General features: G+C 47.9%; 1 protein-coding gene across 2 annotated transcripts in view; it reads right to left on the reverse strand.

Annotated features, from left to right (window-relative positions):
- The window catches only part of LOC141262758 (aldehyde dehydrogenase, mitochondrial-like), an 86,473-nt gene that overhangs the window by 69,941 nt on the left and 3,055 nt on the right, over window positions 1-13,477 (reverse strand). For both annotated transcript variants that reach the window (XM_073676318.1, XM_073676319.1), the window contains exon 2: window positions 2,092-2,196. In XM_073676318.1, the coding sequence (XP_073532419.1) occupies window positions 2,092-2,196 (105 nt within the window). The remainder of the gene's footprint in view (window positions 1-2,091; window positions 2,197-13,477) is intronic.

Below are 13,477 nucleotides of genomic sequence, written 5' to 3' on the forward strand. Positions count from 1 at the left end.
CTGCCTGCCAGTCCTGCCCGCCAGCCTGCTTACCTGGAAGCACCTGCCAGTTACCTGCCGTGCCCGCCAGCTCGCCTACCCGGAGCACCCGTCTGGCTATCAGCCGAACCAGCCTGCTTATCTACCTGGACCTCCTGTCAGCCTCCCGGCCGTGCTCATCCGCTGTACCGGTCAGTTCCTGCCATCTGACCCAGGGGAGTCACCTGCTCTCACACAAGGTCGGTCCCAGAGTGGCACCTGGTCCCCCTGCTCGGTCCCTCCCTGGTTCACAGAGTCGACTGAACCGTGTGACCTTGGTCAGGCCGAGTAGGTACTTAGTCACGCCCCTCTGGTCCCTCCTTGCACCGAAGCACAGAGTTTCCACCACCTGGACCCGTAAAACGGACATGGAAATTATAAAAAACAAAATAGAAACAATTTGCAAAAAAAAAAAAAGTTTTATTTTTTATTTTTTTTACATTTTTGCTTCCATTTTCTCATCAGTAACATGTCTACCCATCCTGTGACTCCACAACTTTTTCTTTTTGTCGTTGCAACTGTTGTTGAGGAGTGTAATTGAACCCAAGCAAAGGGTTTAAATTTGGTCACAAGTGAGAGATCGCAGACATTCATGATAATGTGTCAACATTACTGGCTGGAAGTCTAAATATTATATCACATGAGATTGAATTACCCACCCAAATTATTCTTTACTGCATCTCCAATGTTGTCAAGCAGCTTTTCCTCCAGTAAAGGCAAAAGTAAAATTATGATCTAAAGAAGTTGTACAGAAGAAGAAATGAATGCTGTTTACTTCCCAAAACATTGTCACACCTACGCGGATGTAGGTTATGTGTCTTTACTTCATTGGAAACGAACTGCAATATCAGAGGGACAAATGTGACACTTCTTTTTGGAACAAAGCAGCTATGTTTTCTTAAAAGGAGTCAGTCACCCACTAAAACTGCAGTTAAACTGCCCATACATTTACACAGGGGTCCTAGCCCCTATTTAAATATTAGGCATTTATGGTTAAAAACTTAATATTTAATGAAAAATCAACTTTTAATATGCAAAAGGAGGGCTCTTCCTTGGTGTGGCATATGCATTGGTACACAGTCACACCCTCCTATTTGCATAATAGTGTTCGCTATAAGGTATCGGCTCTGTGTATCGACACACTGACACTGCGAGATCTCAGCGGCGCACTTACAAGGCGGCTGTGCTTTGAAGCCTGGCTCCTGCCGGTCTGTGGCTGCCATGCATGTTGTCACGCCAGGTGTGGGAAAGACTAATGCAACACAGAGAGAAGAGGGAAAGGGAGAAGTGGAGACCTCCTAGACTGGTCTAGTGTCACCCCGTCTCAACTACCGTCCCTATATTGCCTCTTCAGCAATCGACGCACGCGTGCCTCGCCGTCTTTCCCTGGCATATGCCTAAGGCTAGGGATGGGAGGAGATGAGCACTAGTCAATCTCCACTAAACTCTACAGACAACAAGGGTGGACAAACCGGGGGAGATTGCTTAGCTTTAGACGACTCCAAATGTGCACTCGGCCTCAAGCTCCAGAGAGGATGAAGTACTGCTCTTGCTAAGCCTTCACAAGTAGAAATGAACATAGCCAGCACCTCCCTCTCAGACACGCCAGGTATTTATACACCCAGGTCAGAGAGCAAATTACTAGAGGGAGGTAGCCGCTAGGTCCTAGAGACAGCCTCTCATCTAAGAAGGTGTCTAATGCCAAATGCAGAGATCTCCTGCAACTAACTGCAGAGCGACTGTGTCACTTCTGACACACCCGTAACATGTTTAGTGAGAAACTGGATTAGTCCAATGAGAGAGACCTGATTAGTCAGGTGACCTCCTCAACCGGCTTGATTGACAGGTCTCACCCACGTGCGTACATAGGGAGAGATCTGCCAATCAACTAGAGCGGGGCAGGGATAACAACAATTATTATTATTATACACTAGTGTTTCAGAGTAAAACATAACTTATCTGCAGTCGCACAGCCAGGCTCTGATCCATGCTGTCCATTGTTCGGGAAGCATGAATCTAACAAGTTCACTTTAAATATGGACAACCCTTTAACAATGCGCCATTACTACTTACTTTATCTGCTTCTGCAACGTGACAGATGACCTCTCCAGTGGAAGGGTTGATTGTTGGGAAAGTCTTCTTGCTGACTGCATCTTGAAACTCATTGTTTATGAAAAGCTTGGAGAAAGAAAAATAAGTCATTTTAATATTCTTCAGGTCTCTCAAATCAGATATTTTATATTAAACTGCAAACGTGTCTATTGTGACACATTCTGACAGTAGATAATCATAACGGACAGTGCCGACTCTAGATTTAAACTTTAACTTTGATGTGGTCACACCAACTTAAAAGAAAGTTCAAAAACACCCAAAACAAAAAAACAGGACAAACGCATTGGGCAGGATTCACATGTATGGAGCACAATCTTTGATAAAACATAACATATCAAAAAGATCCTAGTTACTTACCGGTAATGGGATTTTACAGAGCCCATGACAGCACCACCTGAGAGAGGGTATAAGCCCACCAAGGACAGGAACCTACTGAATAAAAAGGCGATACCTCTCTCCTGCATCAGTTTGTTTGAGCGTGAGAGGGCCTCCGAAAAATAGGTTAGTACATAACTACCACCAAAACATTTCTTTATGAAAACACCCTTAGTAGTGCTCACCATAAGTGATAAAGGGGAGGGAATTAATAGGGTGCTGTCATGGGCTCTGTAAAATCCTGTTACCGGTAAGTAACTAGGATCTTTTCCCCTTCTCCCATGACAGCACCACCTGAGAGATTTAGAAAGATCAGACACCAGAGGGAGGGATCACCGCTTGCAACACCTTCCTCCCAAAGTACAGATCAGTAGAAGAGGAAAGGTAAAGACGATAATGCTTGTAGACTGTAAAGGGGGATGACAAAGTTGCCACCTTACATATGATGTTGATGGGCACATCCACCTTCTCAGCCCTGGAAGCAGCTACAGCCCTGGTGGAGTGGGCCTTCAGGTTCTCTGGAACTGGCAGATTGCTAGAAGAGTATGCTAAACCAATGGTGTCCCTGAGCCATCTAGCTATGGTCCCCCTTGTAACCTTAAGCCCTTTCCTAGCCCCCTGAAATGAGATTAATAAGGCATCACTTCTCCTCCAGGCCTTCGTTACTTCCAAATACTGGACTAATACCCTCTTTACACCTAAAGTGTGAAGCCTTTGTTCGTCAGAATCTCTAGGATCAGGATAGAAGGAAGGAAGAGTAATTACTTGTGTCCTATGGAATTTGGAGGCTACTTTTGGAAGATAGGCTGGGTCTGGTCTTAAGGTTACTCTATCCATACACACTTGAGTGAACGGATGGTTTACTGACAGCATGTGCAGATAACTAACCCTACGAGCTGATGTTAGAGCTACCAGCATGACCGTTTTCAATGTGAGAATTTTCTTCGAAACCTTCTAGAACCAGATTAAGATCCCAAGGAGGCATCCTTGGAGTAGGAATGGGTCTAGATCTATTGCAAGCTTTAATGAATCTGATGATCCACCTATTTGCTGCCAAGTCACAATTATATAGTGCCCCCAGAGATGATACTTGTACCTTAAGGGTACTGGTGGCCAACCCCATGCTTAAGCCCTTCTGAAGGAACTCCAGGATGGCCCCAATAGGAACCCTCCCTTTGGCGGACTGACCCGAGGTAGACAGAAATTTAGCCCAGGTTCTGCCATAGATCCTAGTAGTCACCGGCTTCCTACTCACCAGTAGAGTAGCAACTAGTCCTGGAGAAAACCCCTCCTGTGTTAGTAGTGACCTTTCAAAATCCTGGCCGTCAAATGCAGGCCCTATCTTTGAGGATGGAAGACTGGGCCCTGCCTGAGGAGATCTGGGGTGTCCGGAAGGACCCATGGTTTCGCTTGGGACATTCTCTTCATCCAAGTGAACCATGGTCTCTTGGGCCAAAATGGGGTGATCAATATAACCCTCGCCTGTTCTTCTCAGATTTTCCTCAGGATAGTAGAAAATCAGCATTAGAGGGGGAAAGGCATAGGCCAGGGTAAAGTTCATGGGAATTTGCAGCGCGTCCACCGCAAAAGGCTTCTCCTTTGGATTCAGAGAGCAAAAGATTTTGGTTTTCAGATTGCGTTTGTTTGCAAACAGATCTATCTGAGGTTGTCCCCATCGGCCAACAATCTGCTGGAATACCGCTGGATTCAATTCCCATTCTCCTTGCTACAAGATGTGTCGACTTAGAAAATAAGCTCTTACATTCTCTTCTCTTATATGCAGCGCCGAGAGTATGAATAGAGGACTCTCCACAAAATGAAGGATCTGATCTGTCACTAACATCAGATGAAGGGATCTTGTTCCCCCCCTGACGATTGATATAAGCGACTGTCGTTCGGTTGTCCGACATTATCCGGATGTGTTGACCCCGAAGAGAACTGAATTCTACTACCACGTTTCTGACTGCCAACAGCTCCCTCATGTTGGAGGAGAGACCCATCTCGCTGTCTGACCAGAGGCCCTGTATTGAATGATCTCTCAGGTGAGCTCCCCAGCCTTCTGCGCTTGCGTCTGTCGTAATCGTATCTGACACCTGGAGACCAAGGAACCCCCAGAAATAGATTTACCGGATTCATCCACCAATCCAGCGATTTAATTACCAAACTTGAAAGGGATATTCTTCCATCCAGGTGACCTCTGAGCAGTTTGTCAGGATCTCCTGCTGTAGAAGTCTGGAATGGAACTGGGCCCACTGTACTGCTGGGATACATGATGTCATCGTACCCAATAGAGACATTGCATTTCTCAGGGTCATGGATGGATTGCCGATTACGCGTGAGATGAGGGAACTGATCTTCAATTTCTTGTCCTCTGCCAGAAGACAAGTCTGGTTTTCGGAGTCTAAAATGAGACCCAAAAAGGACTGAACCTTTTTTGGTTCTAGTCTCGATTTTTCTAAATTTAAAATCCATCCCAGGCCATTTAGACTGGCCATGACTTCCGCCAGAGCCAGTGCAGAGTTGTTTTGATCTGCCCACCACTAAAAAATTGTCCAGGTAAGGGATGACTAGGATATCCTTTTTTCCCTAGATGTGCTGTGACTTCCAGGATAATCTTTGTGAAAACCCTTGGAACCATGGAGATGCCAAAGGGAAGAGCTGTAAACTGAAAATGCTTTATGTGCTTGCCAAACTGTACAGCTACCCGCAGAAACTGTTGGTGTGCAGGAAGGATTGGGACTTCGTAGTAAGCGTCCTTCAAATCGAGGATGCACATGTAACACTCTGGAAACATCATCTTTATGGCCGTATTTTATTGACTCCATCTTGAATGGCTTGTAAATTGAATGGTCGTTCAGCTTCTTCAAGTTGACAATAGTTCTGAAGGAGCCATCCGGTTTCTTTATTAGGAAGAGAGTTGAGTAAAATCCTCTCCCTTGCTCGGGTGTTCTGGTGTTTCCACTAGAACCCCCTTCACAACCAGAGTAGGGCCATCTGTTTTCTTAGGCCTCTGGGGGCTGAAATCCTGACTGTCTTTGGGAATGGTTTTGAACTCCAACTTCAGCCCCCTCCCAATTATCCCTAAAATCCAGGCGCTGGACGAGATCTTTTCCCAGGCGGGAAGGAAGTAGGACAACCTTCCTCCTACCTGGGGAGGCCCGTCACTTAGGGGCTTTTTTTTATTCTCGGAGGATGGACCCCCGAACATGAAGCCTCTGTTATTCGGCTTCTTGTCACTCCAACTACTTAGGTCTCTGAAAAAAATTTGCTCCGATTATATTTCCTCTTTCGAAAGGAGCTCTTATATCGGGGAACAGATACAGTAGGAAACCCATGTTTCTTGTCAGCGGCCTTATCCAGGATGTCATCTAAGGTCTTTCCGAAAAGAAAGTCTCCTTCACATGGGATTGAGCAGAGTTTTGATTTTGACTGCACGTCCCCTGGCCAGCTCTTGAGCCATAATGCCCTACAGGCAGCATTGCAAAGGTTTGCTGACCTGGCAGCCAGCCTAACGGAATCTGCCGATGCATTCGCAAGGAATGCAGCCGCCCCCTGCATAAGAGGAAAAACCAACAGAATCTTATCCCTAGGGACATTCCCTTTGATCTGGTCCTCTAACTACTGTAGCCAGATCATCATAGACCTGGCGGTGAAGGTGGCCACCAATGCCGGTTTCAGAGCCCCTGCTGAGGACTCCCAGGTCTGTTTTAGAAAAGACTCCGCCTTTTTATTGAGCGGATCTTTGAGGGCCCCTAAATCCTCAAGTGGATCTTTGAGGACTTCAAGATGGCCACATCAATATTAGGGGTTGTCCCACTTAGCTGCATCCTCCTCTTCATAAGGGTATCTCCGCTTAGAAGGCAGCTGGCCTTTCCTCTATCTATAAGAGTCTTGATCCTCTCGTTAACTGGGAATGTGCATCTCTTCTTCTGATCTAAGCCTCCGATCATGACATCCTGAACTGTTCTGGGAGCCTTGGCATCGGCAATACCCATAGTTACTCTAATAGCCTTGACTAATCTTTCAGTATTGTCAGCCGAAAAACATGGCCTACCCCCTCCATCATCATCCGAAGACACTGATGAAGACGATGACGAGAGGTCAGAGGAGGAAGGAGATTCCCTCACGATACGGGACTCTATTGATTCTTCTGAATCAGAGGTAACCAGTTTCTGCTTTCTCCTCTTACGTGAGGTCAAGTTCTTTAAGGAATCCCCGACCTCCGTCTGGATTCAGGTTTTTAAATCCATCGAAAAGCTAGGGGACTCCTCTGCTATAGTTTTCTGGATACATAAAGAGCACAAGTTCTTAGCGTAGGAGTTGGGAAGGCTAACTTTACATAACACACACTTTATTCTTAGAACTACTCTTTAGGTTTCTAACAACCAGAAAAATGAAAAGAAAAAAAAAAGAAAAAACAGAAGAGCACATTACTAAGGTGAACTTCCACAAAGATCACTCACCACACTGCCGTTCAGACTAGGGTACCGGAGGCGGTGGTTGCCATTCACATGAACGCTTCCATCTGGCGGAGGTGGACTCTCGAGATTTCTTCTGACCGGTTCTGCCGGCACTCTTACGACCCCCACTGCTGTGGCTCTGATGATGGGAAGACTCCCGTTGCTCCGGTTGTCTCACATTTTGCTTAAGCTGTTTAGGTGCCTGTGGCTGCTGCTGTTCCTCCTGCTGCGGAGGTGACAACTGCTGCCCAGGTGACTGCGGCTCCTCACTCATGATGACGGGGATACAGACACCGCCATCTTGACTGCTTCCCATCTTTTTAAAGCATATGTAGGCTCCACCTCCTTTGGGCCCCTCCCCTTCCGGCAGCAGCGTGCTCTCTCCCTCTATTTTTTTTCCCTTTTTATTATTATATATAAAAAAGAGATTAGTTACTTACCGGTAACGGGATTTCTCGGAGACCATGACAGCACCACGAGAGAGGGAATCCGCCCACCAAGGACAGGAAACCTACAGGCTTAAAAGGGGGCGGCCCTCCCTCTCGCCTCAGTTTGGATTAGAGCATTGAGAGGACCGCCCGGTTAGTAGACATAGCAACATAATCATGAAACAAACAGTATATACATTTTCTTACAACACCAATGTGTGAGAATAAAGAATGAAAACAGATAAGAAGTGCTCCCAAAAAGGGGTGAAGGGAGGGAATATAAGGGTGCTGTCATGGTCTCTGAGAAATCCCGTTACCGGTAAGTAACTAATCTCTTTATCGGTCGACCATGACAGCACCACGAGAGAATTGCAGAGATGAAGATTCTAGGGAGGGACCACCGCTTGGAGCACCCTTCTCCCAAATGTGAGGTCAGACGAAGCACCCAGATCTAGTCTATAGTGCTTATAGAAGGTAGATGGAGAAGACCAGGTAGCTGCCTTACATATATCCTCCATCGAGACGCCAGACCTCTCCGCCCATGAGGTTGCCACCACCTGGGTAGAGTGAGCTTTCAGGCCACGCGGTGCTTCTTCTCCGCTGGATACATAGGCTAGCGAAATGGTCTGCCTAATCCATCTAGCTATGGTGGATCTAGAGACCTTAAGCCCCTTCCTAACCCCCTGATAGGAGATAAATAAGGAACTCTCTCCTAAAGGGCTGAGTGACAGCAAGGTACCTAACCACACCCCTTCTCACATCTAAAGCATGGAAATCTGCTTGTATCCGATTACTAGGGTTAGGACAAAAAGAGGGTAATATTACTTCCTGAAGTCTATGAAACCGGGAAGCTACCTTAGGCAAGTATGCTGGATCTGCTCTAAGAATTATTCTGTCGTCCAGAACCTGGGTGAAGGGAGGGCCAGAGGACAGAGCCTGAATATCACCAATCCTCCTAGCAGATGCTAGGGCTACAAGAAGCGCTGTTTTGAGGGTAATAGATCTCAGGAATACAGAATCTATTGGTTCAAAGGGTGCCCCAGCTAACGCTTTCAGAACCAGGTTTAGGTCCCATGGAACGACATTAGTTTTGGTAACCGGCCTGGACCTACCTACTGCTTTTATAAAGCGGGAAATCCAATAGTTTTCTGCGAGGACGCAGTTATAGAGGGCACCTAGTGCCGACACTTGGACCTTCAAGGTGCTCGTTGCTAACCCCAGCTCGAAGCCCCTTTGTAGGAACTCTAAAATCTTCCCAATTGGCTCTCCCTTATCCACTGAAGATTTAGAAAAAGATAAAAACTTGTTCCAAACTTTTGCATAAACTTTGGTAGAGACAGGCTTTCTACTACGTAATAAAGTAGATACTAGACTCTGGGAAAAACCTTTTAGTTCTAGCAGGGACCTCGCGGATGGAGCACTGGACCCTGGCTGAGGAGATCCGGAACTTCGGGCAGGACCCAAGGGTCCGAGATGGACAAGCTCCTCAGGCATGAGAACCAGGGTCTTTTCGGCCAAAAGGGGGCGATCAAGAGGACCCTTGCCTTGTCCTCTCTGATCTTTCTTAGTACCATAGGCAGAAGGTTTAACGGTGGGAAGGCATAGGCCAGACTGAAGTTCCAAGGGATTTGGAGAGCGTCTACCGTCAGGGGCCTTTCTCTCGGATCTAGGGAGCAAAAAACCTTTGTCTTCCGGTTTTGTTTTGTGGCGAAGAGATCCACCACCGGAAGACCCCATTTCCGGACTAATAGGGAAAAAATGTCCTGTTTTAGTTCCCATTCGCCTTGCCTTAAAAAATGACGGCTTAAGAAGTCTGCCTTTGAATTTTCTTTCCCTTTGATGTGGAGGGCTGTTAAAGAGAGGAGATGGTGTTCCGAGATCTGAAAGAGATGATCCGCCACTCATTAGCAATCCAGCACGAGTACCCCCCTGATCGTTAATATAAGCTACTGCTATATTATTATCGGACAGGATCCTAATGTTCTTATTGTGAAGGAATGGTAAGAAATGATTAACAGCCCTATCAACTGCCAGTAGTTCCCTAGTATTAGAGGAAAGAGCTCTCTCTGCGTCCGACCAGAACCCCTGAGCAATCATATCCCCCAAGTGAGCTCCCCATCCATGTAGACTTGCGTCAGTTGTAATTATTTCAGATATTCTGACCACCCAGGGAACACCTCGAAACAAGTTTTCTAAACTCACCCACCACTGTAGAGAGTCAATAGACCGGGGAGATAGGAACATCAGTCTCTCCAAGTGCCCATGTAACGAGACCTCATTCTGTAGGACGTCCCACTGTAAAACTCTGGAGTGGTATTGTGCCCACATTACCCCCGGCAGACAAGACATCAGGGTACCAAGTAAGGACATTGCAGCCCTAAGGGACATGACCGGGTTCGCAAGAGCTCCTTCCACCAGCCTTTTGACCTTCTGTTTTTTGGCTTCTGGAAGGAAACACATCTGGAGGTCTGAGTCTAGCATGATACCTAGGAACTGCTGTACTCTCGAAGGGACTACCCTGGATTTCTCCAGATTTAGGATCCAGCCCAGGCCTTCAAGAATAGGAGGAGACCAATTTAAGATGGGAGAGACATTGAGAGGTCGAGTCTCCAATGATCAAAAAATCATCTAAGTAAGGGATAATTAACACATTATGTTCCCGTACATGAGCCATCACCTCCGCTATCACCTTCGTAAATATTCTAGGGGCTATAGCGAGACCGAATGGCAAGGCCGCAAATTGGAAATGTCGGATTTCATCCCCTATGACCAAGGCCACTAAGGTATTTTTGGAAGCTTCTGTGTATAGGTATATGGTAATATGCGTCCTTTAGATCCAATACTACCATATGACAGCCTGAGAACAATAGTTTTATAGTAGACTTAATGGACTCCATTTTAAAGGTGGGAATTAACAAAAATTTATTCAGGGCCTTAAGGTTAACAATACACCTAAAGCAGGGTTCCCCAACTCCAGTCCTCAAGGCCCACCAACAGGTCATGTTTTCAGGATTTCCTTAGTATTGCACAGGTGATGTAACTATTGCCTGTGCTGATGATGGAATTATCACCTGTGCAATACTAAGGAAATCCTGAAAACATGACCTGTTGGTGGGCCTTGAGGACTGGAGTTGGGGAACCCTGACCTAAAGGATCCGTCAGGTTTAGTGACCAAAAACAACGGTGAGTAGAACCCCAGTCCCTTCTCTTCTATCGGGACCTCCACTAAGACGGCCTTATGGACCAGATTCAGGACCTCCACTTGTAGGGCCATCGGCTCCCGTGTTGAGGACCGGTTTGGGGTCAGGACGAACCTCCCACGAGGGACTCGCTGAAAGTCGAGTCTCAGGCCGGAACCTACCAGACCAAGGATCCAATTATTAGAAGAGATATTTGTCCAGGCAGGTAAGAAGCCCAATAACCTCCCCCCTACCTGGGCCGCGAGTCATTGGCTCGGTTTTCGGGGGCCTTGGCTAGCGGAAGAGGATCCGAACAGGAGCCCTTTACCTTTCGGTCTACGGTCTTCCCATTTATCCTGACCCTTCTGGCGCTTATTACGTAGAAACCTTCTTTTCTGAAAAGGACGTTTGTATGTGGGGGCAGATAGGTTAGGAAAGCCCTTTTTTGTGTCACTTGCTCTATCCAGTAGCTCATCCAGAACCGACCCAAAGAGATGTCGCCCTTCACAAGGGATAGCGCAGAGTCTTGTCCTCGCATGAATGTCCCCCGGCCAACATTTTAGCCACAAGGCTCTCCAGGCCGAGTTAGACATGGCGGCCGATCTTGCTGCTAATCTGACGGAATCTGCTGATGCGTCCGCCAGAAAGGCTGCCGCCCCCTGAAGAAGAGACATGTCCGCCAAGATTTCCTTCCTGGGGGAATTGTTTTTAAGATGGGCTTCCAGCTGGTCCAGCCAGATCATTAGGGACCTGGCGGTACAAGTAGCTGCCACCGCGGGTTTTAGGGCTCCCGCCGAAGTCTCCCAGGTCCCTCTAAAGAAAGAATCAGCCTTTCTATCCAGGGGGTCTTTAAGAGCTCCCATATCATCAAACGGAAGGGAGGAACTCTTAGAGGCTTTGGAAATGGCCACATCAATTTTGGGGTTTTTTTCCCAGGAGGAAGAGGCAGATTCCTCAAAGGGGTACTTCCTTTTGAAGAATGGAGGTAGAGCGCCCTTCCTTTCCGTTTTTTTTCCATTCGCTAAGGATTAAGCCCTGGATTTTTTCGTTAAATGGAAAACTCCTTCTCTTCCTTTGACCCAGCCCCCCGAACATAACGTCCTGGACTGATTTCTCCTGCCTGGCCTCTGTAATGCCCATGGTGGACCGAACCATTTTAATCAATCTGTCCACTTCACCAAGGGGGAAGCAATTTTGTCCCACACCACTATCAGAGGAGGAAGCAGAGGAAAAGTCTGCACTATCTGAATCTGACTCATAGGGAGAGGATAGGGGGGTCACCCAAGACTAAGGGGATCTCACAGTCAGAGTTCATTTTCTCTTTAACTCTCTTGGAGAGGACCTTGTGAATCTCTGTTTTAACTAAGGTTTTTAAACCAGAAGCTAGAGCAGGACCCTCTTCTGCCAGTGTCTGGTTTATGCACAACTGACATAGCTTTTTAGGGTATCCGTCAGGAAGAAGAGACTTGCATAGCGCACACTGTATATGCTTTGCCTTGGCGGTACATTTCTTCCCCTGATAAAATATGGAAGGGGAGAAGGGATACCATATTACTAAGTGAACTTACTCGAAGATCACTTACCCAGGAAGAAAAAACAGCTGGTACCGGACTGGAGGAAGGACCCTTCTCAGCCGGGGGACCTTCCCTAGAGGCTGCAGATTCGTCCGTTCTACCAGAGGTATGGTGACCAGACCTAGACCCCGAGCTCAGTTTTCCTGAGGACCGGCTACCAGGACCACGTGCACGATGCGTTTTTTTGGGGTTCCCCAGACAGCCGCTGAGATGAAGGTGGCGGCTGCTCAACCTGCTGCAACTGGACACCTTCAGACTCCATAATGAAAGAATGAAGCACTAAGCCATGTTACCTGATAGTTTAAATAGGTATTGACTCCTCCCCTCTAGCAGCGCATCAGCACACTTTTTCCATTTTTTTTTTTTTTTTTTTTTGAATTTCGCGCTCTTTTGCCGGCACATGAACGCCGAGTCGTGGTGACGTCATCGGGCCGCGACTTACCGAAACCCGGAAGTACGCGCCGCACGAGGACGCATGCTGTCAGCGCTCCCTCAGGTAAGCCGCGCTTTAGCGATGCACCGCGCTGCGTTCACCCAGGGCAGGGCGAGGGGACACAATCACCTTGGCCCTCATCCCCCCTCCCCATACTTACGGAGGGTGATGGTGGGCTGTCACCCCCACTCGGGATGCAGACCCCACCGCACTTTTGGGGCTCAGCCAGGGCCTACACTCCCACGGGAGGCGCACCTGGCTTGAGGCAGAAAAGGGGATGCCACCCCAGACAGGGGCGCAGCCCCACTGCAAAAGGAACCCCCAGTGCTCAGGATGCTGTGCCTCTCCCATATAGGGGCGCACGAGCATAGGCCAACGCTGGAGCTGCCGTCCCCAGACAGGGGCGCAGGATCGACAGCCGTCGCCATCCACGTTCTTTCGCCTGCGACCGGCTTCCTCCATCAAGGACAGGAAACCAAACTGAGGCGAGAGGGAGGGCCGCCCCCTTTTAAGCCTGTAGGTTTCCTGTCTTTGGTGGGCGGATTCCCTCTCTCTCGTGGTGCTGTCATGGTCGACCGATAAATTAGTTATTTTTTTGCTTAGCCAGCTGGCGCGCTACGCCGCAGGATCCCTCCTGCGTGTGTGTGTAGACCCAGCGGCTCCCGGCGTGCTTGCGAACGGGGATGTGTCATGGTAATAACACCCCACGCATGCGCAGACCCGGGCTTCCGGTGCACCACCTAGAGAGGCTCCCATCAAGGACAGGAACCAAAACTGATGCGGAAGAGAGGTACCGCCTTTTTATTCAATAGGTTCCTGTCCATGGTGGGCGGATACCCTCTCAGGTCGTGCTGTCATGGGAGAAGGGGAAAATTAGAATTTTGAGAAACAGCTGTTT

The sequence above is a fragment of the Phyllobates terribilis genome, unplaced genomic scaffold (assembly GCF_046119375.1).
Source record: "Phyllobates terribilis strain yellow unplaced genomic scaffold, ASM4611937v1 Scaffold_1__5_contigs__length_1240528914, whole genome shotgun sequence".
In the NCBI taxonomy this organism is placed as follows: Eukaryota; Metazoa; Chordata; class Amphibia; order Anura; family Dendrobatidae; genus Phyllobates; species Phyllobates terribilis.